Source organism: Dipodomys merriami, unplaced genomic scaffold (assembly GCF_024711535.1).
Source record: "Dipodomys merriami isolate MVZ:Mamm:240054 unplaced genomic scaffold, mDipMer1.0.p SCAF_9, whole genome shotgun sequence".
NCBI lineage: Eukaryota > Metazoa > Chordata > Mammalia > Rodentia > Heteromyidae > Dipodomys > Dipodomys merriami.
In genome coordinates, this window is record NW_027206512.1 from 26,493,025 (window position 1) to 26,520,007 (window position 26,983).

General features: G+C 35.3%; 1 protein-coding gene across 1 annotated transcript in view; it reads left to right on the top strand.

Annotated features, from left to right (window-relative positions):
- The window catches only part of LOC138821040 (transmembrane protease serine 11C-like), a 43,639-nt gene that overhangs the window by 4,041 nt on the left and 12,615 nt on the right, over nucleotides 1–26,983 (top strand). The window contains exons 2-5 of the mRNA XM_070013117.1: nucleotides 4,105–4,220; nucleotides 7,465–7,583; nucleotides 9,709–9,776; nucleotides 13,487–13,650. Coding sequence (XP_069869218.1) covers nucleotides 4,105–4,220; nucleotides 7,465–7,583; nucleotides 9,709–9,776; nucleotides 13,487–13,650 — 467 coding nt within the window. The remainder of the gene's footprint in view (nucleotides 1–4,104; nucleotides 4,221–7,464; nucleotides 7,584–9,708; nucleotides 9,777–13,486; nucleotides 13,651–26,983) is intronic.

The window sequence follows — 26,983 nt, forward strand, 5'->3', positions numbered from 1 at the left end:
TCATATTTACTAGCAATCTTGATCATCATGATGCTCCTCTTTCCTAGTATGTTTTATCCATAAAAAATGTTCAGCAAACCAGGTGCTGGTAGCTTACACCTATAATCTTAGCTACTCAGGAGGCTGATAGCTGAGGTTCGCTGGTGAAAGCCAACCACTTTGGAAAGCAGTATGGAGGTTCCTCAAAAGACTCCACATAGAGCTCCCCTATGACCCAGCAATCCCACTTTTGGGCATTTACCCAAATGATCACAAACAAGACCACACTAGAGCTACCAGCACGACTATGTATATTGCAGCATTATTTTCTATAGCTAAGATATGGAACCAACCCAGATGCCCCTCAGTAGATGAATGGATCAAGAAAATATCAAACACCAATGTATAAGGATTCCAATTTCTACATAATGGTTGTGCAGGGCTATCTTATTGTTTCTATTTCCAATAATCTCTATATGTATGCAATGTCTAGGTATGTTATGATCTTTCCATATGTTCCTTGGTTGTTATTATATTACTATAGAAATATGTATTTGGATTTTTTATAATTTATTCAGGATAGTTAAAGTTTTTCATTGGCATTAATATGCTATTAATATATTTCTGATTCAAGTCTCTTTAAATAAATTTATATGTATACACACTAAAAAAAAAGAAAATGTGATATATATATACACAATGGAATTCTGTGCCTCCATCAGAAAGAATGACATTGCCCCATTTGTTAGGAAATTGAAAGACTTGGAAAAAATTATATTAAGTGAAGTAAGCCAGGCCCAAAAAATCATAGGTCCCATGGTTTCCCTTATTTGCAATATCTAGTATATGTATGAGTCAAGCAGAATAGGTCAGATAATGTGATGTTAGAGAAATGAACCCTAAGATATATATTCAAATGTTTCTTTTCTTTCATGCGATTGTTTCTAACACATTTATAAGATTATTTCTTTGTTGCTTTGTATGTCCCTCCCCCACAGTATAACCCCTGCTTTCACTGTATTTGATGTCTGTATAATTTGTAGAGGGGAAGGGGAAAAACAAATCGTTTAAATAGGGATACAGGTGGACCCATTGCAACAATGAGATATACAAGTCGTTATGTCGAAAACAAACTTTACAACTTTGGTGGGGGTAGGGGGAGCGGGGAGGATTGGGTGGGGGGGACAGAGGGAGGATGGGAAGGGATGGGAAGGGGAAACAAAGGAGGAGGCTACAATGCTAGGTAAGAAATATACTCATTATCTTGCCCATGTAATTGTAACCCCTCTGTACAGTATTTTCACAATAAAAAAATATTCCAAGGAAAAAAATAAACCAACTGGTTAATAACTGAAAAAAAAAGAAAGCCAATCCAGGCAGGACCATCCTTGAGACTCTATTCTCCAATGAATCACTAGAAAACCTGAAGTGGCACGGTAGCTTAAAGTGGTAGAGTACTGTCTAGCTTTGAGCTAAAAGAGCTCAGGGACAGCTCCCAAGCTCTAAATTCAAGCTCCACACAAAAAAAGGGGGGGTGTATAATGTGAGTACAATAAATTATTTCGTTAACTTCTACTGACATTGCCTGTTCATCTTTTCTTATCAAAGTAAAACATTACTTCACTGTATTAGAATGAGTACATTAGATTAAATTTCCTCCTTATTTTACAGTTGCATACAGATCTATAATTGTCTCAAAGTAAAAAATTAAGACAGTGTTCTTAATAATGTTGAAAAGTCAGTACCACAAAGAAGAAAAAATAACATAGAAGCTGTTCTAGATTAAAAGAGACATAAGAAAGATAACCACTAAGTAGAATGAAGAGATTTGGTCTTAGCCTGTTTAAATAAAAACTTATGAAAGGTATTTTGAAGACAAGGGTATTGATTTAAATGTGAACTTGGTATTAGAGGATTTTATGAAATTAACACTAATTTCATCTAAATATTCCAATAAGCATGGGAAATCTCTTATTTTTCTTGGCATATGTTATTTAAGAGTTATTTATTAAAGATGATGGGATATGATTACTTTATTGTAACTATCTGAAAATCAGAAAAGCAGTTGAAATAATGTAAATACATAGTAGATCTGAAACCTATGTGAAGGAATGATATAGCCCATTAACTATATTGTCTACTTTAATGTATATTGAAAACTTTCCATGATGAATTATAAATCATTTTATCTCACTTTCTCTACCATATATCGTTCCATTTCTTTTTTGTTTGCTGCCAGCTCATTAGTCAATAGTCACTTTCTCTAGTCCTTCCAGTTTTATTCCCTTTTAAACTATTTCTAACCAGTTGTTCCCTTTCCATTCCTAAATAGTCTTTCATCAATATCACCAGTCATCTCTATCGTGCTAATCTAGTGGTTTCAATACTCATTTGTTTATTTTGCTTGAGCTATCAGATCATCTCCTTCCTCAACCTTGACACATTTCCATTAACTTCCAGAACACCACTTCTCTTGGCATTCTTCCTACTTCACTGATTGTTTCTCTCAACATTCTTGACTAGATTCGCCTCTTCTTATCTTTTAGTGAGGGAGTACCTGAACGACCATATTTTGCCCTTTTCTACCTATATGTACTCTCTTGGCAATTTCATCTAATCGTAGATGAAATTGTTTTTTAGTCTTTGATTTTTAGTCAATGTCAAATTTTTATAACCAACCCACACATATCTTAAGCTGCAGATTTGTATATTCAACTCACATTTCCATTGAGATGTTCTGGTGGACATCTCAAACATAAAATAAACAACCCTGCATTTTACAATCATCCCTCCACGCCTGTTCAATCAATTGTCTTTCCCTCTCACCCGAAGACAACTTTAAAGTTTTAAGTTTTACAGCTGAAAATCTAGTAACCACTCCTCGATCTCTTCTTCCCGCTGACGTTGTACACTCGTCCATCAGAATAACCCAGTCAACTTTATATTCAAAATATATCTAAACTTCAACCTCTTTAATCTCCTCTACCTTTACAAACCTAGTTCAAGCCAACATCATTTTCTTTTTTTAATACTGTGAGCTTTTATTAACTTTCTACTTGGTTTCAATTTCTACCTTCTTAAGTTTAAACTTCCCAGCATCCAGAGGTATTTCATTAAGACATTAGGTTAGATGATCATAATCTTCAATGTGCTATATTACTTGGAGAAAAACTAAAGTTATTATCATGACTCACAGGGCTGGACAAATTTCAAGCCTTGATAACTTGCAGCCTCAGTTTCTTACTACTTTCCTCTCATTTGGTGCTTAGCAATTCTGCTAGCTTACCCAAGTGTGTCATTAGCAAAAGGCCATTGTTGAGTTGGCCCTCCAGAATATTCTAGATACCCATGATATCTAGATTATCCAAGCATCTCACCTGTTTGAAATATGCTCAGATTTCACCTTTTCATTCCATGCTAATGGCCTTATTCAATGCACATCCTGCTATTACTTCCACCTATCAAAACACTTGGATCTCTGACCTGCTTTGCCCAACTGTACTTTTCCTGTGACATTTAACAACTTGTGATTTGTTATATGTTTTATTTGTTTCTTATGTTTTTTGTTTGTTGTCTACATCAGCAAAATATAACCTCCATAAGAAAAGATATTTATTTTTTCTACAGTAGCACCTAACACATAGCAAAACCTCTACAAATGTTTTCTTTTTCTTTTTCTTTTTTTTTTTTTGGGGGGGGGGGTCCAGTCGTGGGGCCTGATCTCAGGGCCTGGGTGCTGTCCCTCAGCTCTTCATCTCAAGGCTAACGCTCTACCACTTGAGCCACAGTGCCACTTCCGGCTTTTTTCTTTTTGCTTATGTGGTGCTGAGGAATCAAACCCAGGGCCTCATGCATGCAAGGCAAGCGCTCTACCACTGAGCCACCTTTCTAGCCCCTACAAATGTTTTCTAAGTGAATATTGACCAGGATTCCCGTTGTTGTTCATATAGAAAAATAGCAAGCCAAGTTCTATAGTCACTAATCTAGCACCCCATCTTCTAAGGTCAGTAATTCACCAACTCCATATATAAAATAATACCCTTTTATACTGTTCATCAAGTTTGTATTTTTCTGAGGTATCTAGCTCATATTAACACTTGCTTTCCCATTTGTTTTACTCAGAAGAGCAGAGTCAAAAACAAAAGTAAAACTCACTAGATGTGGAAAGATCATCCTGGGTATCTTAATGACAGTGATTGCTGCCTTACTGATTGGCCTCATTGTCTATTTTGTGGCTTATGGTGAGTACTCATTACATTTGGCTTTTTAAGAACATGGATTTGTTGATACTATGTTTTAAAAATTAGGATTTTTGAGAGTTGAAGAAAGAAATCAGGTGAGTTTTTTCATAGTTGCTAACATTCATCTGTAGCATATTTTTTCATGTTTTTAAAAGTTTTACTGTGCTATAATTGAACAAAAGATACACATTTAATGTATATATTTTGACATGCATTTTACATCTATGATTAATATATATATATTGAAATATGCAGACACCAATGATACCATCATCATAATTAAAGTATTGAACATTTCCATCACTCCCCCCAAGAAATATAATACTTTGTGTTCATACTATGTCCTTGAGCAATCATCAGCTTCGGGCATTCTAAAACTAAAATTTAGTATAATTTTTAATTTTTTTATGAATAAAGTAGACATGTGTTAGGAAGGTGGCTCAGCAGTAGAGTGCTTGACTCGCATGCATGAGGCCCTGGGTTCGATTCCTCAGCACCATATAAACAAAAAAGAAAGCCAGAAGTGGTTCTGTGGCTCAAGTGGTAGAGTCCTAGGCTTGAGCTGAAGAGCTGAGGGGCAGCACCCAGGCTCAGAGTTCAAGCCCCACAACTGACAAAAAAAAAAAATGTAGACACAGTCCCTACCTTTCCTGAACTTAATAACTCTCTAAGATCACCAATGAGATAACAAATATAAAAGCTTATAGTTTGATTTCTTATTCCAAAAGTTAGATTTCTTACTCAAAATTCTGTATTCTTTTCCTGTATACTATACTTTTCCCCACATTATTCCACTTTAAATGTGGGTAATTCCCAAATATTGGAGTCATAAAAGAAAAATAAGTCAATTTTAATTCATTCCTTTCATATACATTGTACATAAATTAGAAAAATTATGGATCTTCTCAGTTTAATTTTTCTTAAAAATAGTTATGAATGCCAACATCTGTGTTTTGTTTTTATTGTTAATTAATTCTTTCTTAACCTTTCTATAATACAGAATTATTTCACTTGTATATATTTATGGAATATAGTGAAATAATTTGATACATTTCCATATTATATAATAATTAAATCGCCATAGCTACTATATACATGTCCTTATGTAGTCATCATTTCTTTGTACTGAAAAGTTTCAAATTCTCTCTTCTGGTTTATTGTAAAATACATAGTTGTACACTATAGTCAATTAAATTTGCTATGGCAACTATAACTTACTTTTCCTAACTCTATTCAGGTAGTTCTGACTCTATTTTCCCTTTCTTCTTATGTTTTCTATCCTGAAGTAATCTCCAGTCTATTCACTACTTCATTTCAGTCAGTTTTAGTTTCCACATATAAGTGAAAACATATAGCATTTGTCTTTCTCCATGAAACATTCTGTGAGGGGATAATTACTTGTTAAGGAAGAAAACACATAAGAACTAATAAATATTGTAAATGTAGATGTATTTTTAAATTAACTTTGTATTTCATTGCATCTATCTATGCTTACAAACAAAAACCACATCCATGTACAAGAATCATTATTTAAAAGGCCATAAGAAAGTTTAGGTGATGTGTGTGTGTGTGTGTGTGTGTGTGTGTGTGTGTGTGTGTGTGTGTATTTCTCTTGGATTTGTCTTCTACTACCACCATGCCCCCATTCTATTCAATTCATACCTCATAAATTAGGAACTGTTGCTTTAAACATGGCGTTGTTTTCTGAAAAAAATATAATAAATAAATATATTTAAAATAATTATAAATCCATTAAAAGCAGTTAACATTTATTTAGAATCAATCTAATCATATCAATATCTATTTTGATTTATAAGGGGAAAAGAACATTGACATATACAGAAATAAAAAGTATGTGAAGGGTAAAGTAATGAGAACTAAAGGTTTGCAAATGATTCTTATTGAGTTACATATATACTCCTATAGATACAGGCTGATTGCTAACATGACCATTAGATAGATCATGATGTCAGCTGTTACCAATAAGTAAGCTATTTTGGGGGCTAGGAAGGTGGCTCAGTGGTAGAGCACTTGCCTTGCATGCTGAGGCCCTGGGTTCGATTCCTCAGCACCACATAAGCAAAAAGAAAAAAGCCGGAAGTGGCGCTGTAGTTCAAGTGCTAGAGCGCTAGCCTTGAGCTGAAGAGCTGAGGGACAACGCCCAGGCCCAGAGTTCAGGCCCCACGACCGGAACCACCCCCCCCCCAAAAAAAAGAAAAATAAGTAAGCTATTTTGTTGATTTTCCAGTTCAATCCATCATATAGTTTCTAATTTCTTTTTTTTTTTTCTTGGTTGGTCGTGGGGCCTGAAATCTGGGCTTGAGTGCTATCCCTGAGCTCTTCAACTCAAGGCTAGAGTTCTACCACTTGAGCCACAGCACCACTTCCAGCTTTTTCTGCTTATGTGGTTGAGGAATCAAACCCAGGGCCTCATGCATGCAAGGCAAGCACTCAACTACTGGGCCACCTTGCCAGCTCCAGTTTCTAAATTCTTAACAATTCTTTACAGACTTCATTTTTAAACATAGATTTGTCTGGACACATTATACTGGGAATAAATTTTAAAAGAGGAAATCATTAAATGAAAAGATGAGAATATAGTTCAGACTTTTTATATCATCACCAAATTTTCTTCCAAAAATATGTTCTAATTAGCATTAACACTGGCCAAATGTAAGAGCTTCTGGATTTTAATTTTTTTTAATTTTTTTCATCTTTGTTGATTTAATCCAAACAGATTGTCTTATTTTACTTTTCATTTCTTTAATTTTGAAAGCACATGGAAGACTATACTAAATAATGAACCAATCATAATTACAATAATAATAATGAGGAAGTGGTGCTATGGCTTAAGTGGTAGAAAACTTGCATTGAGCTGAAGAGCTCAGGGACGGCTCCCAGGCCCAGAGTTCAAGCCCCACGACCGACAAAAAAAAATAATAACAATGATAATAATGATACTAATATGCCAGTGATAGGAAGATTACTACTGCATTTTAATGTGAATACTTTTCCTCATAACACATTGGTCTCCAAATTACCCAAACTTGAAAAATTAAAGCATTACATCGAAATTATGGAATTAATTTTGAGTAAGGTTATACTTTAGCATTCCTTTGTCCAGGAATTTTCAACCATTTAAATGTCAAGTAATGTGACATTTCACAAGCATATGCTGATCCAATGATTTCCTTGGAAAAATCAGAATGTGCCATGTGCCAAATATTTCTTCTTGCTTTCTCAGGAAAGGTGCCTTTCTACTATCACATCAGCTTTAAGGTGAACAACATCAACTATGATGAAAAATTTGCAAAGCCATATTCACAAGAATATATGGGCTTAAATAGAAAGATAGTAGCTTTGGTAAGTTAAATTTTTCTCTGTACATTGTCCTTTAAATACTAGGCTTCTTTAGGTGCTACAACTGTTGGAAACCATTTCTAATCATTACCTTAGGTCTAGATAAAGGTAGTTAGTCAATTAGAAAACATGTACAGGAAAAAGAAGGCATAAAGGGACGCATTTGAAGAACACCCAAGAAATGTGGTACATGAAATACTTAGTATTTCAAATAAATTAATATGTCACATAATGAATATACATACGCCACCAAGATACATGAGTAAGACCATCTTGTTTCTGTTCCTGACACATGAAGGCTTTTGAAGAATAGCTGGTCTGAGAGAGAACAGAGGCTAAAATAAAGATCATGTTACAGACCCTAAGACTTGAGTAAAGATTGTAAATCATATTGCTGAACACTATGTTTCAAGTTAAAGTTTACCAGGTTAAAAATGCAGCAGAGTCTTGATGATGCCTTGAACAGATTCTTCCATTATCAGCAATAGCACTATAACTCACATAACTCAGTCAACAGAATCACACTCTGTCAGGAGCAGTAGATGCATCTGTCATCCCCACTTTTGTTTTATACAAGTTTGAAATAACTTACATTTATGCCATTAATGTAAAGTACCCCTTCTTCATAATTATCAGCAATAGATATTATTACATTTTTTGAGATATATGATAAGTGTGTGTCATTCAAAACTCCAATGCTGATTTTATTTCAGGGTGTCCACCAACATGAGTGAGCTGAGTTCTTCCGTGACCTATGCTGCCTTTTTTGCAAGAGGCTCTAAGATTGTTCTCTGGGTTCTTAGCTGACCTATAGGAAATGAGTTCTGTATAATCTCTCTCTTTTTTGATTCTCATTCATCTCAATTACATTTATTCCCAGAGAAGCAGATATATTATAATTAGTGAACCAAAGAAATATTCCGTTTAGTTATGATCATTTCAAGGTGTCTGCATTTACTGCACTTAAAAATAACATCCAAACTCCTCACACAACCAACGAGGCCCTCTGGAAACTCACCTCTACCTTCCTGGGCAAGTTCAATTCCTATGCTTTCTCCCTTACTTACATGAGACACAGTTACCCTGATTGTAGGCCCCAAATAACCAGTCTTATTGTTAGCTAGGACCTGCTGATCCTCTACGTAGAAAGCTGTACATTTCTACTCTTAATGGCTGATTTCTCACCCATCAGGTCTCACTCACAGTCAGTTCTTCAAAGAGGTCTTATTTGATTAAATATTACCCTGAGCCACTCCATCTCGTAATTTTACATTCTTCATATTACTCAACACTATCTCAAACTATTATGCTTATTATTTGTATCTGCATATGTATGCTTCTTTCCTTCATTGAATCTACAAAAAAAAGTCTGACTCCATCTTGTCCATAGTTTCATTTCATGAGATATGTATAAAATGCAATTCCAATTGTTTTAGAGCAGAAAGGAAAATATAAATTAAACCTTTGCCAATTCCAACAAGTCACCTTGCCCAAGTAAAAAATGTGGAAAGTGAAATTTATAGTCTAGTGATACATTAAGATACTGTTGTAAGAAATCATCCATTCAACTAGAGAAAAGGAAATTAACAAGAGTGAGGGAAGGAGATTATTACATAACTCTTTAAAAGATTACCATCTCTTAAAAAAGCAGAAGAAAAAAATAGATTGCTGTTCAGGAATTATAAGGTCTGCAGCAGCACATGCACATAACTGATGCGTGTGTGAACACATACACACACACTAAAAGGGTAGGATTATTATGAATGTATTATTACTATGCCTAGAAAATATAAGCCTTGCATTTAAACATACTGCCAAATTTATATAAATGAAATATTCTACCTTATCATGTTGTTCCCCACAATCTAGAAATAGCTGACCATGTTTTATGAAATTAGTGAATAATTATTTTATTATTATTATATTAGTGAACAATTATTATTTATTTTTATTCTCTTATTTGCTTTTATATATATATATTTGAAGTTTCAAAATGAGAACTTAGAAAGAAAATCTGTTAATATCCCTTCTTTTTCCGTGATACACATTTTAGAATCTTTATTCATCTCTGACTTTTAAGAGCTTTGTAAATTTATATTCTTCTTTTCCCCTTCCTTGTTTTTAACAGATAAATGAGACATTTCATGAATCTAGCCTGAGAAGATACTATGTCAAATCGCATGTTGTTCAAGTCAGGTATGTTCTGAGACATAGATTGGCCCTTTACCTCTAGATCTCACACTCAATAGAATGCTTTTACTTGCTTACAATTCAAGAATTAAGAATGTGGAAGTGGCGCTGTAGCTCAAGTGGTAGAGCACAAGCAGTGAGCTGAAGAGCTGAGGGACAGCGCTCCAGGCCAGAGTTCAAGCTCTACCACCGACAAAAAAAAAAAAAAAAAAGAAGAAGAATTAAGAATTAATTACGAGCCGGGCGCTGGTGGCTCACGCCTGTAATCCTAGCTACTCAGGAGGCTGAGATCTGAGGATCGCGGTTCAAAGCCAGCCTGGGCAGGAGAGACCGTGAGACACCTATCTCCAATAAACCACCAGAAAACCGGAAGTGGCGCTGTAGCTCAAGTGGTAGAGCGCTCGCCTTGAGCTGAAGAGCTGAAGGACAGCACCCAGGCCCAGAGTTCAAGCCCCACGACCGACAAAAAAAAAAAAAAAAAAGAATTAATTACGAGTAATAAAACTCCCAGCATGAAGAAAACTCCCAGTGTGAAGAAAATATTTAGGTTCTGTTAAAAAAAATTATGAAACCACAACCAAGAATTGCAGATGACTGTGCTCATGAGATAGCTAAAGGAATTTGGACTTTATTTGAAGACACAAAGTCAAAAAGTGAATCTGAAACTAGAGTATCATTTAAACATAAAACTTTGAGGGACAGATAAATGGAGAGTTAAATATCTGCCTAGAATAATAATATTCAATGTTCATATAGGAAAATTGAACCAGATAACTTGATGGAAGTGGGTAGAGTTTGGACAGATGGAGAGGAAGGGGCGATGAAAGGGGTGACATTGATTGAGGTGCATTGAACTCATAAATTGACATGATGAATTGAAATCTCTTTGTACTGTTGCTTAAGGAAAATAAAAAACAAAAGTAAATAAACCTTCTAAAACAGCAAGGGAGTTTTGGACAGAATGGTTCAGTACTGACAAATTAGTAATCAATAAGCAAAATCTATTTCACAGTGGTATTTTGGGCTTGTACACACATTTGAAAAATATGTAGGTAGAAAGGTCATCTCCATGGTAAGAAAGCCATCTCCTTGGTGGCTTCTTTTCAAAGAGATGGATTTCAAGACCCTGACAAAGACATTTCCTAGATTGGAAGAGCAAACTGTTTTTAGAACATCAACACACACTGCAAAGGGATAAAGAAATGGTTGCACACTTTTTGAAGTAGAAAGCTGAGGGCCTGCAACCAAAAAGATGACTTAAAAAGTAGCACTGCCAGAGGAACTATAACAGGCCATTACACTTGCTCCTTTTCCAAGTGCTCCATTTCGAAGTGCTCCTTCTCTAGATCTCAGCATGACTCCCTTGTCAGTATTGTCCTACTTCAAAAAGATGTTCCCTGAAGCTGTCTTTACTCCTAGAATGTGTGTGTGTGTGTTTGTGTGTGTGTGTGTGTGTGTGTGTGTGTGTGTATGTGCACTCGAGCACTCAGGGATTGGGTGTCAATGGCTCATGTATGTAATCTTAACTACTCAGAAGACTGAGATCTGAGGGTCACAGATCAAAGCCAGCCTAGGCAGCAAAGTCCATGAGATTCTTATTTCCAATTAACTACCAAAAAGCTAGAAATAGTGCTGTGGCTCAACGTGGTAGCAACTAGCCTTGAATACAAAAACTCACAAACAGTGCCCAGGCCCTGAGGTCAAACCTTAGGACCAGCAAGACAAACAAACAAACAAACAAACAAAGTAAAATAAGTTCTTAAATAGTGAAATAGCTTGGCATGTAGAACTCAAACATATTGCATAAATTAATATTCATTTGTTAAATGAACAAATGAATCAGAAGTTCAGGAATGGAAAGTAAACTGCCTATAGCAAAGAATTATACCTATTTGTCATATAAAACTACTGATTATTTTGTGAGTCAAGAAAAGGTAAAAGTAAAATAGCTTTTAGTATACATTTTCAGTGATAAAGGATCCTACAATCCTACTGATATCAGAATAAGAATTCATATGGCTATATTTAGTTTGGTTTCAAGTTGTGTTTGACCCAGGAGACAAGTTCAGAGTGACATTTCTGATTTGACAAAATATTTGCAACAGAGTAATAAAAATATGTCCTCATCAGTTCCATAAGAAACAAAGGATTGTTTCTATAGGTCATACTAGAAAACATAGGTCATACCTGGGGAAAACATAAAAGGATAAGAATACTGAATAAACAGTCATATAATTACTAAAACTACTAATTACTATTCAAGGGAAATAAAAGCATAGTATACATTTATAGCCCCCAAAGGAGGGCATCTAATATATACACATTTTAACAGGTGACATAGAAATTAATATTTTTTAAGTTATCCTAGAAAATAATAGAAATAATAAAGAATTGCAATCACGAGAACATTTTAGATCTTAGCTATGGCCTCTGTTTCTGTTCATGAGCACTTTGAAGGTTTGGAAGTGGTTGTTTTCAGTATTTTCTTAGGTTACACAGAGTTCTGGGTTGTTGACTTTCAGAGGTACAAATGTGGAGACATCCCTAGAAGGAGGAAGTGAGGGATATGGACAAGAGAATTGCCACAGAGAAGCCTCTGTGTACAATTAATATATGATGAAATCAAATGAATCCCCAGAAACTAAAACAGGATATATTGGAGGAAATGAGGGGCTATTAGAGAGAATGAATGATAGTGAGTATGGTTGAAGTATATTATATGCGTAAATGAAAGAACTTTATATGCATGTATATGAAAGAATTCTCCTTGTATCGTGTGAATAAACATTTTTTTGAAAGAAATAGAGTAGTACAGGAGTGGGGAAGGTGGCTCAAAGGTAGAGGGCTTGCCCTGCATGCATAAGGCCCTGGGTTCGATTCTTCAGCACCACATAAGCAGAAAAAGCTGGAAGTGGTGTTGTGGCTCAAGTGGTAGAATGCTAGCTTGGAGCTGAAGAGCTGAGGGACAGTGCTCAGGCCCAGAGTTCAGGCCCTTTGCATGACCAAGAGAGAGGGGAGAGAGAGACAGAGAGACAGAGAGAAAGAAAGAAAGAGAGTAGAACAGAATAGATATTATATCAAGTTACTTCCTTGTAAAACTTATGGCTCATACATTTGCATCTTTAAAACAGAATGACAATGAAAGTAAGTCTAATCTGACATTGCTGCTCTTGTCCTGATTTTCAGCAAGTGAGAAACATCTGGCTCACTATTTTAACTTGTGCATCAATTTTAGAGAAAAAATGAAATAATGAATTCCCTCATTTTACATTTTTCTTTCATTTTTGCTGTCTTCTATTAGTCTGCCTCACAGAGTCCATACTGGAGTCATAAACAATTTTTGTTAAGCACATTATGATTTTCAAAATATTTTTATATTCACATCTACAAGATACATTTAATCTATACTGATTTTATAATAACTAAGTAAAGTAAGATTATTAAATCGGTAGTTTAGAGATGATAAGGAAACATGTACAGAGAATATCAATATGATGCCAAACAGTGGATTAAAACCTAAACATTCCCCTGAATCTAAATCATACTTTCTTCACGTTATTCCACTATAAAGTATTTCTACTCCTCTGTGATAATTAACAATAAATTAGTATACTACTTTACTGTCTTACCCTCCGCTAGTTTAGAAATGTCCTATCTCTCCAAGTAAGAATGATACAGGCTCAGTTATAAAAATTTTATTTGTTTCTATTTTGCAGTCGAGCCAAAGGGAAATCAGTGATTCATGTTGTGCTGAAGTTTAAGTCCTGTTGTAAAAATAATGCAGCAAAATTTTGGGACAAGATTGAAACTATTTTACGTCAAAAGCTAACAGGACAAACTGGGTCACTATTTATAGATGCTTCCTCATTTAAATTTTCAGGTAAGAGTATGTATAGTTAAAAATGGCTTATTTCTTTTAATTTAAATATGACATCTTGTTATACAAATGAAAATGACATTATTACTTTAAATGCCACTTAGTATTAAATGATACCTACTTTTATGCACAATTAGAGTAACCAGGGTCTACAATAATTTTTTTTGCAAAACAAGACTTTTTTAAACTCATGACTTATTTAGTGAATCATTATGTTAAAGAATGCTTCAAAAATCTAGACTTGTTGGACCACCTTTGACATCAAACTTACTCTTAATATGTCTTTAATGAAACTTGTATCATTCTCATGTCTCTTTCATTCTTTCTAGTTCTTATTCTTAGTTACCTTGTAATATTGTGAAATATGGTCACCAAAAGGTAGAGACTACCATCCCTCCATTCCCAGCACTATGACCATCTTTCAGTGCTTGATGAAAGTACAATCAGTAATGAACTGGGATATCCGCTCTGTGCCAAACTAAGTGAAGCTCAAAGCTGAACTGTAAACTCACTGCTCAGCAAGTTTCACCTAGAAGTGCTGCGTCCTCTAGAAGAAACACTGAGGTTTGGGAAGAAATAATGTAGTCAAAGCACTCATGTACATTCAAGGGATCAAAAAGCAAATAGTAGACTTCTTTCCTGGATAAAAAGCCAGCATGTTCTTAAAATGTGGCTCTCCTCTAGCTGTGAGATGATCTCACTAATAACCTACCTTCTTTCTCAGCTTACTGTGTATGTAGCAACCTAAGAAAAACAAAAATAAAACAGCCTTCCATTGGTACAGAATTTGTTTCCATAGACATATGTTTTAGAATCTCATCTGCTAAAAACATAAACTCAAATGTAAAAAGAAATAGTATTACATTCCCACCATTCTTCCAAACTTTAAGACCATTATGTAAGATCCCAGGAAAACAGAAGGTCTAGGGGCCTCTTCCAGATATATGATTTTTCTCAAAAGTTTTGTTACAATGCCATATTGCAATTTTATGAAGAATGGAGACTGTTAAATGTAGCTTGTGTAGTGCAGATTATGCTTTGGTACTCCCTTAACCTGTACTTGTTTAAAAACTTCCTATCCCTCACTCTTTACCCTTTATCAGAAGCTAGGTGCCTCATAAAACTGACTAAGGTTTCACCTATCTGGGAGCAAACCAGCTGCTGACAGTCCTTCAAAACCATATTGAAATTTGCTGACACTAAGCAAAAGGAAAGAAATGTACATATCACCTGATGTGGAAAAAATAACTGTATTGTCAAAGCTCATGGAACTCATAAACCTTACAGACCATGATAAAGACAATTTGCCCCATGAAGGTTAGAATATGTTTGTGACTTTAATTAAGTATCACTATCCCATAATACTGTGAAATTTGTGAAATCTGTGTAATCACTTAATCACAATAAAAAAACTGCTTAAAAAACCATACTGAATGGAGGTTCCTCAAAAGACTCCACATAGAGCTCCCCTATGACCCAGCAATCCCACTTTTGGGCATTTACCCAATGAACACAAACAAGACCGTACAAAAGCTACCAGCACAACTATGTTTATTGCAGCATTATTTACCATAGCTAAGATATGGAACCAATGCAGATACCCTTCAGTAGATGAATGGATCAAGAAAATGTGGTATATATACACAATGGAATTCTATGTCTCCATCAGAAAGAATGGCCTTGCCCCATTTGTTAGGAAATGGAAAGACTTGGAAAAAATTATATTAAGTGAAGTAAGCCAGGCCCAAAGAAACATAGGCCCCATGGTTTCCCTTATTTTCAATAACTAGTATATGTCTGAGACTAGCAGAAAAGGTCAGATAAGTTGATGTTAGGGAAATGAGTCCCAAGATAAGTATTCAAATGTTTTTTCTTTCATGTGATTGTTTCTAACATATTTATAAGATGATTTCTTTGCTGCTTTGTATGTCCATCCCGCATGATGTAACCCCCTGCTTTCACTGTATTTGATGTTGGTATAATTTGTGGAAGGGAAGAGAAAAATCAAATCGATTAAATAGAGATACAGGTAGACCCATTGCAACAATGAGATGTACAAGTCGTTATGTCGAAAAATGAACTTTACAACTTTGGGGGGACGGTGAGAGGGGAAGGGATGGGAAGGGGAAACAAAGAAGGAGGCTACAATGCTTGGTAAGAAACGTACTCATTATCTTGTCCATGTAATTGTAACTCCTCTGTATGGTATTTTCACAAAAAAAACCATACTGAAACAAGGCTTACACTCTTGACAGCTCTTACAAGATGAAGGGTACATCATCATGGTTCAGCAAGTAAATAGATCTGTGCCAGAAGGGAATCTGTGAAAGTTATTTAATAATCTAAAGCTGCCATTATAGCATCAACTATTTTGGCTTCTTTATCCTGACTGGTTAATTTAGAAGCAAGGTTTTATCTATCAATTGACTCATCCACTTATCTATCTATCTATCATCTATCTATCTATCTATCTATCTATCTGTCAAATTAACTTGCAAATCCACAATCCTTAGCACTCTCCTAAATTTGTCAAGCTTGTAAGTTTCATTTTCATCCAAACTGTTCAATGTAGAGGAAAGTCACTATTTCCTATGGCTATGATGTAAATATTTTTGGCCAAAGCATTTTACTACAATAAATATCTGACTGTAACCTCAGCATCCTATATTTGGAACACAGTGGCTATTGTCATGGATTTTTCAACGGTCAGATTGAGAGTAGAATTTTAGGCCTTCCATGTATTAGGTATATGTAGAAAGGAACTTTATTTTATGAAATCTACTTAATATTTTGAGAAATTTACATAATGATTGGTGACTCAATCTAAACTATCTCACCATAGGAATGATAATAGAAAAAACATTTCTTAAGGTTGTAATGAGGCTTTCCAAGACCTAGTACTTTACAAAGTAATTTTGAGACAGATCTTATATAAAGTGTCATTAATTGTTGAATTTTTCACAAGATGAAGAAAATAATCAAAATGTACATCTTAAGATTGTGGATTTTCAAGTTAGATAGACAGATAGGTAGGTAGGTAAGTAGGTAGGTAGATAGACAGACAGACAGACAGACAGACAGACAGACAGACAGACAGACAGACAGACAGATAGATAGATAGATAGATAGATAGATAGATAGATAGATAGATAGATAGATAGATAGATAGATAGATAGATAGATAGATAGGATAGATAGATAGATAGATAGATAGATTGATTGATTGATTGATTGATTACTCTCTGGGTGAAGGAGAAAGAAGTAGAGACATTTCTAAAGAATAGACTCTGCCTTAAGCTCCCATAAAAAATATCACTTCATCTCAGAGTCTTAGTTTCTTTATGTTTAAAAGGATATTAGGGGCTGGGAATGTGGCTCGGTGGGAGAGTCCTTGCCTTGAATGCATGAGGCCCTGGGTTCCATTCTTCAGCACCACATAAGCAGAAAAAGCCGGTAGTGGCACTATAGCTCAAGTGGAAGAGCACTAGCCTTGAGCTGAAGAGCTGAGGGACAGTGCCCAGGCCCCACGACCGACAAAAAAAAAAAAAAAAAAGGAAAGGAGGATAGCTAGAGTAGAATTATAGCACACACATCCAAAGCATAGGCATAGTATTTAGCTATTGGCCTAAAGTAAATAAATATTTGTAGATGATAAATATAAATATATGCACATATATAGCAAAGAAATATTTTCCTATTTATTCTGATAATAAAATCCTGGGTCACTGCACAAAGCAACTGAATATTAAGGAAAATACGCATTTGGATGTTTTCTATAGTTTCAAAGCAGAACAATAAGTTCACTGAATATTTTACAAGCTTCAGTGATCAAGTAAACCAGGGATAAAAAAAATTATTGCTCTTGTAGGAATAAAAGCAGTTAATCAAGTAGAGTCCATTAACATTTCAGCACTTAATAATTATACCTACCTTAAGAAAAAGCTTTATATAATTCCTGATTATTATAATATTAAATCATAACAAGGAAAGATTTAAAGCATTTCTCATTGGCATTTTTGCTCATTTTTAAATAAATATGAGTTGAACACTGACTATGGCTTTGAAATTTAAAGTAAAAATCTGGCTTACTAATTATTTTTAATCTATGATAATATTAAGTTGATTTTCTCTTCCTATTCATATTCCAAAGGACTTAAAAACTCTTAACTGGGAAAAACTCATAACTTCTCAGGAATGACTAAAACTAAAAACCAAACACAAATATTTTCCATTTAATAGTTATATGCTTCATAATAATGTGTATTAACTTATTTACCACAGATCACCAAATATGAGTATCAATACCAATAATTAATATTAGGCATACTGAAAATAGGTTATTGACATTCAGTCCATCCATAGAAAACGCATTGCTCATTTCACATTGGGCATTTAGTAGAACTTAGAATTGGAGAAAACCTTAGAGATCTCTAATCTGGTTGACTTCTTTAAAGACAAAGAAAATTAAGATTCTGTAACACCAAATAGTTCTTCTTGCAAAGTAAAAAAAAATACATAATGGAAGTGAGGTGGATTAAGAGAAGGAAAAGGAAGGAGGGAGGGAAAGAATGTAAATATTCTCACAAGCCAAATAGGTTGGTCACATAGCATGATGCGCTTGACAATTACTACTGTAAAACATCCAGCCAGTGGCTAAAAAGACAATTCAATATCAGACCAAACATACCAACTACAAAACTGCAAAGACAACCATGTGGCAGCACTCTTAGGACAAAAATCCAAGCTGATCCTTGTAAAAGAGGAAAGAAGATTCATGCTAGAGTGAATGTTTTCAATAATATGTCCTATATGTTGAATGGTTCTAACTTTAATGAGCAAATTTAAGAGCATGTTTGTCACTTGTTTTTTAAAATAATGATCATAAACATAATTTATAGATTATGGTACACCCAAACCAGTGAATTGTATAGGTATGAAACATATTTTAAATACCTACCCTAAATCATACTTGGTTAAAGTAAAATTTAAAATTATATAGAGGTAATAAAAAGAATAATAACAAAGATTGTCAGGCACAAAGATGGTAATCCTGACTCACTGTCAAGAACTTTACACAAAGAATAGTGAAGCTGGGCCTTGCATTTCATTATGAGAAGCCAGCCAACATTGGGGTGGATTATGTTGGCATAATACACATTTTTCATGTGATGTGATCTTGAAAGAAGGCATTGCTTCATGCCATTGACTGAATTACCCACTTATTCTTTGATAAATCTTGGAAGAAATACTTTAAAGTGCAGTTGCTACTTAGTGTGTATTTGTTACCAAGAATCAACACTATAAACCTGTTGTATTAAAAAAAGGTTTCTTCAGATATTCTAGTTAGTGTTAACTCCTTAACCAGTTATGGTAATTATTTATCAAAAAGCAAATTTCCTAAATAGTTCTTATTGTATCATGTTGATGAAATATATGCTTTTTAATATTCTAATTTTACAAAAGTCCTCAAATGTAACATGAACTTTGCTGCATCACTACAGATGTCCATTAATATAGAAAGGATATTGTGGTGCTTCCAGACTTTGAGGGAAATGTAAGATTACTGGCATCTTCAACATTTGGGGTTTTGAGTTCTTGTGTCTATTCTTCTCTTTTGTGTGTGTGTGTGTGTGTGTGTGTGTGTGTGTGTGTGTGTGTGTGTGTGTGTGTGTGTGTGTGTGTGTGTGTGTGCTGGAGTTTGAGTTCATGGTCACATATTCTCATTCAGCTTATTTGTTCATAGCTGGCATTCTACACCTCCAATCTAGCATCCTGCTAGTTAATTAGAGATAGAGCCTCCCAGATCTTTCTGTTGGGGCTGGCTTTGATCTGTAATCCTCTGGGTCTCAGGCTCCAGAGTACCTAGCATTTATAGGTATGAGCCACCTTTGCCCAGCTTCATATCTGTTCTTTACATTTTATTGCTGTTCATCCTCAGTGTCAGCCAAAATAGCTACTTCTATTTTCTCAGAGCCATTTTTTAAGACATGTTTTCTAACTTTTTTCAGTTCAAAGTATTTTGTATTAATTATTACATTAAAATTAGAAAAGCAAATTTACTTTTAATGAAAACGTGTTGGAGCTTATTTAATTCTCTAATCTCCCATACATTGATTTTTTTTGCTTCCCAGATATTCTTGTTGCATGATTCTTGACTACATTAGAGACAAAATGGTATTGTCTCCCAAATATGTGGAAACTTGTACCTGTTGGTGTTCCAGAATATCTTTCTACAAAGATAATATTTCTATTTTTGTGCTCTTAGATTCTAGTTTCAAATTTTATTTATTATTATTACTACTATTACTGCCATTATTATTAAGTAGTTGTACCTAGAGGTTTCAATTCCATAAGTCAGGGCATGAGTATAATACATCTTGATCCATGTCACACTATTTAAGTATTTTTCAAATGTAGTCTTCAGTTTACATTTTGAAATATTTATTATTAAATATTACAAGCACACATTAAGTACTGTTAAGATGCTTTAAGTATAAATGATAGTATTATGGTCATAATAATAAAGGGGGTCATTATCAGTAGGGTACATGAGATACACATCCACAAAATAAAAATGTCCTACCAAAAAAATGTCCCACCACATTGTTTTCTTATATTCTAATAATTTTCTTCTTTTCTATCACAGGAAAAAAATATATAATTTTGCAACAGTTATGTAAGTCCTTCTCTTCTACCCTCCTTCTTCTTAAAACAATTTCAGTAAGTCTCACTGTTTAATTTACATATATGTATACAGTATACTACAGTGACAGTACATTCAATCCTGGATGGCTCATAGATGGTATCCACCATCCTGGCACTTTGCTTGTTAATTCAAGGAGTTTCAAGCCTTTTCTGCCAAGGCAGGTTTTGAACCTCCATCCTTCAGGTCTCAACCTCCTTAGTATCTAGTATCACACTATAGGAGTACAATCTGCTGACATCTATCATTCGTTTTTTAAGGACCAGTTTCCTCAGTGGAGAGATCATGTATTATGGCTCAAGACATAGAGCAAAAGTTGTGGATTTAAACTCTACTACTACATATTTTTTTAAGATCTAAAGAAAGCAATAGGAGGCTAGGAATGTGGCTGGGTGACAGAGTGCTTGCCTAGCATGCAGGAAGCAGGATTCAATTTCTCAGTACCACATAAACCGAAAAAGCCAGAGGTGGTGCTGGCTCAAGTGGTAGAGTGCTAGCCTTGAGCAAAAAAAAAAAAGCTCGGGACAGTGCCCAGGCACTGAGTTCAAGCCACAGGACTGACAAAAGGAAAAGAAAAGAAAAGAAAAGAAAAACGAAAGCAATTGGCATGAACTAAAAGGATTCCACACGGTTGCTATAGGGGAAGTAATCAGATCTGTTCCACCCAAGTGCAAACCTTCAAGGTTGTCTACATTTCTGGGAGGACAAAGCTAAGTATTTTCAAATCGAAAATGATAATCCTAAATATTAACTTTATATTCAATGTGTATCCTCAAAAGAAAAAAAAATCCCCTATGAAGCATAAAACACATTATCACCTACTTTACCCACAATGCACTTCATCGATGCAACTGAGTAAACCCCTGGCGATGTGTCTTGTCCTCCCTTCACCACAGCAGCCTTTTGCACTGCTTCTAAAGCAAAGATCCACAGTGGCTTGAGTTATAGAAAAAGCATATACAAATAGATATCCAACAAAAATTAATATTCCTGCCAGTGGCTCACGCCTATAATCCTAGCTACACAGGAGGCTGAGTTCAAAGCCAGACTAGGCAGGAAAGTCCATGAGACTCTTATCACCAATTAACCACCAGAAAACCAGAAATGGTGCTGTGGCTCAAGTGGCAGAGCGCTATGCTAGAGCTGAAGAGCTGAGGGACAGCGCCTAGGCCCAGAGTTCAAGCCTCATGACTGACAAAACAAAAACAATTTTTAAAAAAGTTTAAAAAATGGAAAATAGTTCCATTGTTAAAACTACCATCCATGCTCACAACTCATCATTCATTTACATTGACCTAATATAAATGTTACCCTTTTCTCTTTCGAAGTAGTAACTAAAGGTATATGCTATTAAAAACTAACCTCCAGCACACTAAGAAATGACAAATGATATGTAATTCATGACTAACACAAGGACATTTTCCATGCAATAAGAAATACAAATAAACGCATTTAGTGAGGGCAAATATTCAGTTAGCTGATGAAACAAAACCTGAAATGAGTGAAAGATTCAGATTTTGTGCAACCAGAATTTAGAGCCAGCTCTGTTCCTGTGATTCTTCATGTAGACCAACCATACTATGCTCCAGAGAATTTTTTTTTTCAATTCATGAAAACATCATGAATAAAGACTTATGGAGGAAGAGGATTTTTCTTTTCAGAAGTCTACCCGTTGAACACTTTAAATGTCTTCTATGTTCTGTAAGAGAATGAAACTGAATTCTTCTATATTCTTTCATGTTAGAACGCTAAGAAAACCCTATGAGAAGTACAATTAATCAACAAATTTAGTATTTGGACTCACACAAAGAAATAAATTTACCTAAATGCAGATAAGCCTATAGATATAAGCAAAATTTGTGATAAATAAATCAACACTACTGTCACTTCTTCCCTATTCTTAGAATAGTATAGCTTAATTGTCATTGTTTCAGATTTTTACTTTCAAAGAAAAAAAATGTCAGCTTGAAGTTAGCTTGAAATCAGACTTTTGGGGGAGCACTCATTCTTATAACTACATCCAAGGTTGCATTTCTTATTTCCGAACTCTAGTCATGGACCTGCTACACTACAGACTTTACAACGTTTAGCATTGTTTTCCAATCCAATATTTCATAGACTGTGAACGATGTCTACTTTGCCATGTAAATAAATGTTTTGACTCTCTTCCAAAGGTATATTTGTTATCAGCATTTTGAGTTCTTTTATCTTTTTTTTTAATTTAATTTTATTTTATTTGTGAACATACTGTACAGAGGAGTTACAATTACATGGGCAGGATAATGCGTACATTTCCTACCAAGCATTGCAGCCTCCTCCTTTGTTTACCCTTCACATCCCTTCCCAGCCTTCCCCCTCCCCCCCAATCCCAATCCTTCTCCTTCCCCCCCTTCCCCCCCCCCCCGCCCCCCCACACCGACTTTGTAAAGCTCATTTTGGACATGACAACTTGTACTTCTCATTGTTGCAACAGGTCCACCTGTATCCTTAAACAACTGGTTTTTCCCATCTCCTCCACAAGTTATACTGACATCAAATATAGTGAAAGCAGGGGTTATACTGTGGGGGAGGGACATACAAAGCAACAAAGAGATAATCTTATAAATGCGTTAGAAACACATGCATGAAAGAAAAAAACATTAAAATACACATCTAAGGGTTCATTTTCCTGACATCACATTATCTGACCTTTTCCGCTTGACTCATACATATACTAGATATTGCAAATAAGGGAAACCATGGGACCTATGTTTCTTTGGGTCTGGCTTACTTCACTTAATATAATTTTTTCCAAGTTTTTCCATTTCCTAACAAATGGGGCAATGTCATTCTTTCTGATGGAGGCATAGAATTCCATTGTGTATATATACCACATTTTCTTGATCCATTCATCTACTGAGGGGCATCTGGGTTGGTTCCATATCTTAGCTATGGTAAATAATGCTGCAATAAACATAGTTGTGCTGGTAGCTAAATGTTTACAAACAAGAGTTCTTTTATCTTTATGCTAAATGCTTTTGTTTGGTTGTGCAATTTGTTATGCATTCTTCTATGATAGCATTTATCACATTGATTTCAATTATCCATTGGGCTGTGTTTCTTGTCTGCCAACCTCTAAATTTACTGAGGGCGTATACACATCTAATCATTGATACATCAATAAAAGAAAAGCAATATGCATTTGCTGAGCTTTTTTTTGGGTTTGCTTTTTGTTTTTTGTCGGTCGTGGGACTTGAACTCTGGGCCTGGACACTGTCCCTGCGCTCTTCAGCTCAAGACCAGCGCTTTACCATTTGAGTCACAGTGCCACTTCCAGTATTCTGGTGGTTAATTGGAGATATGAGTCTCACAGACTTTCCTGCCCAGGCTGGTTTTGAACTATGATCCTCAGGACTCAGCCTCCTGAGTAGTTAGCATTACAGGTGTGAACCACGAACGCCTGGCTGAGCTGGGGTTTTTGTGTGTTTTTTTCTTATTATCCACTCCCACTTTCTTAAGACAGGTTCTCACTATGTAGCCCAGACTCACATCAAACTAAATATCTCTCTTTTTTATTGTGAAAATACTGTACAGAGGGGTTACAATTACATGGGCAAGATAATGAGTACATTTCTTATCAATCATTGAACCCTCCTCCTTTGTTTCCCCTTCCCATCCCTTCCCATCCTCCCTCTGCCCCCCCACCTAATCCTCCTCCCCCACACCAAAATTATAAAATTCGTTTTTCCACATAACAACTTGTACATCTCATTGTTTCAATGGATCCACCTGTATCCGTAGTTAAATGATTTGTTTTTTCCCTTTCCCTCCACAAATTATACCAACATCAAATACAGTGAAAGCAGGGGTTATACCATGGGTGAGGGAGATACAAAGCAACAAAGAAATAATCTTATAAATATGTTAGAAACAATCACCTGAAAGAAAAAAAAAACATTTGAATACATATCTTAGGGTTCATTTCCCTAACATCAACTTATCTGACCATTTCTGCTTGTCTCAGACATATGTTATTGCAAATAAGGGAACCATGGGACCTGTTCCTTTGGGCCTGGCTTACTTCACTTAATATATTTTTTTTCCAAGTCTTTCCATTTCCTAACAAATGGGGCAATGTCATTCTTTCTGATGGAGGCATAGAATTTCATTGTGTATATATATGACATTTTCTTGATCCATTCATCTACTGAGGGGCATCTGGGTTGGTTCCATATCTTAGCTATGGTAAATAATGCTGCAATAAACATAGTCGTGCTGGTAGCTTTAGTATGGCCTTGTTTGTGATCATTTGGGTAAATGCCCAAAAGTGGGATTGCTGGGTCATAGGGGAGCTCTATGTGGAGTCTTTTGAGGAACCTCCATACTGCTTTCCAAAGTGGTTGAACAAGTTTACACTCCTACCAACAATGCAGTAAGGTTCCCTTGTGGCCACATCCCCTCCAGCATCTGTTGTTATTAGAGTTCTTGATTATAGCCATTCTAACTGGGGTGAGGTGGTATCTCAATGTTGTTTTGATTTGCATTTCTTTTATGGCTAGGGAGGTTGAGCATTTCTTCATGTTTCTATTGGCCATCCTTCTTTCCTCTTCAGAGAAGTTTCTCTTTAAGTCTTTAGCCCACTTATTTATTGGGCAGTTGTTTCTTTGAAGATTTATTGTTGGGGATTTAATTTTTTGAGTTCCAGGTATATTTTAGATATGAGACCCTTGTCTGTTGTAAGGCTAGTGAAGATCTTCTCCCAATCTGTGGGCTTTCTATTAATCTTGCTAGCTATGTCCTTTGCCATGCAGAAGCTCTGCAATTTCTTAGAAAGTGGCTAAAACTCCCATGCTCTTGGATTGGAAAGATCAACATCGTGAAAATGGCAATACTTCCCAAGGCTATCTACAAATTCAATGTGATACCTATCAATATTCTATCCTCATTCTTCAAGGAAATAGAAGAGGCAATCTAAAAATTCATATGGAACAATAAAAGACCCTGAATAGCTATAACGATCCTCAACAGAAAGAACACTGCTGGAGGAATATCAATACCAAATTTCAAACTCTACTACAAGGCCATAGTAATCAAAACAGCTTGGTACTGGCACAAGAACAGACCTCAAGACCAATGGAATAGAATTGAAAACCCAGAAATGAACCTACAGACCTATAGCCATCTAATCTTCGATAAGGGAGCTAAAACAATAGAATGGAAGAAAGACAGCCCCTTCAGTAAATGGTGCTGGCAAAATTGGTTAACTACTTGCAGAAAACTAAAACTAGATCCTTATATATCACCCTGCACCAGAATCAACTCTAAATGGATCAAAGACCTTGGAGATAAAGCAGACACCCTGAAAACATTACAGGATGGAATAGGCGAAACCCTAGGTCTCCTTGGCGCAGGCCGAAATTTTCTTAATAGAGACCCAGAAACACAACAAATCAAAGAAAGGTTGGACAAATGGGATTGCATGAAACTAAACATCTTTATAGCTCAGCTTCCTCAGTGTTAGAATTATAGGTGTGTGCCACCATGCTCAGCCTTCTTGTTATCCTTTATTTCCTATGCCATTGTCTTCTATTTCTTCCTTCATGTGCTATAGCAGGAACTATGTATCTTGGGATTGTACTACTGAATTCTTGATTCAGAGGTAAACCTACAGGTGTTCCAGCCTGAGCCAAGGACTTAAAAGGCAGGAAATCCAACTGTGAAATCAGGGTTAAGCCCAAAAGGATGATGGTATAAGTCATCTTCCTATTCATGGCAGCTAGTCTGCTACCCACTCATCTATATATATTTATTTATTTATATATATCCGAAGCCTTCTCATATGCTCTCTACTATTTGAGCCATGCCTCTATCCCCCAATTTAGTATATTGCATCAAGCATAAAATCTTCAACTTTAAACTCTAAAATTATCAAATCAAACAAAAAGCTTCTGGAAGGAATCTGTGAAGAATAGGATGAAACTATTCCAGCTTTCTGTTCAAGTAGGTGTGTCTCATACCTTTTCAGCCCAACTGAATGCTGAATGATTCTTGTCTTTTTGTTTAGACAGGTAGACTTTCTGGTGAAGGATGTTTATTGTCTCTCAGATTTAATTGTGCAACCTAATCTAAGAGTGTGTAACTATAATAGGCATGTACAGCTGGATACTCCTTCCTAGACTTATTGAAGTCAAAGAGCATATTAAAAAATAAACCTGCATTGACATTTATAATTTGCAATTCATACAACACCCAATGATGCTTTATTGAACAACTCTTAAAATACAAAGAGCTAGTGAGTTTACAGTGTGTCTAAAATTTAGAGTATGACTCATTGGTTTGTCTCCTTTTTCATATATTTTTCACATGAATTCAAAAAGTTTAAAGACCACAGGCATAGTATATATAGTACATACAAAATTATATGTATAAATGATTTCATTCTATAATATTCCCTAAAGTGATATATCTATCTAGGAAAGAGTTGATAATATTCAAGTCTGCCTCATTGTTAAATTACATTCTTCTTAATCCCAAAAGAATGGGACATGAGAGGCACCAAATAATTGAAACCTAATTCGCAAACAGTACTAATAGGATTACACATATAGGAAGAGCCATTTATACACACACACACACACACACACACACACACAC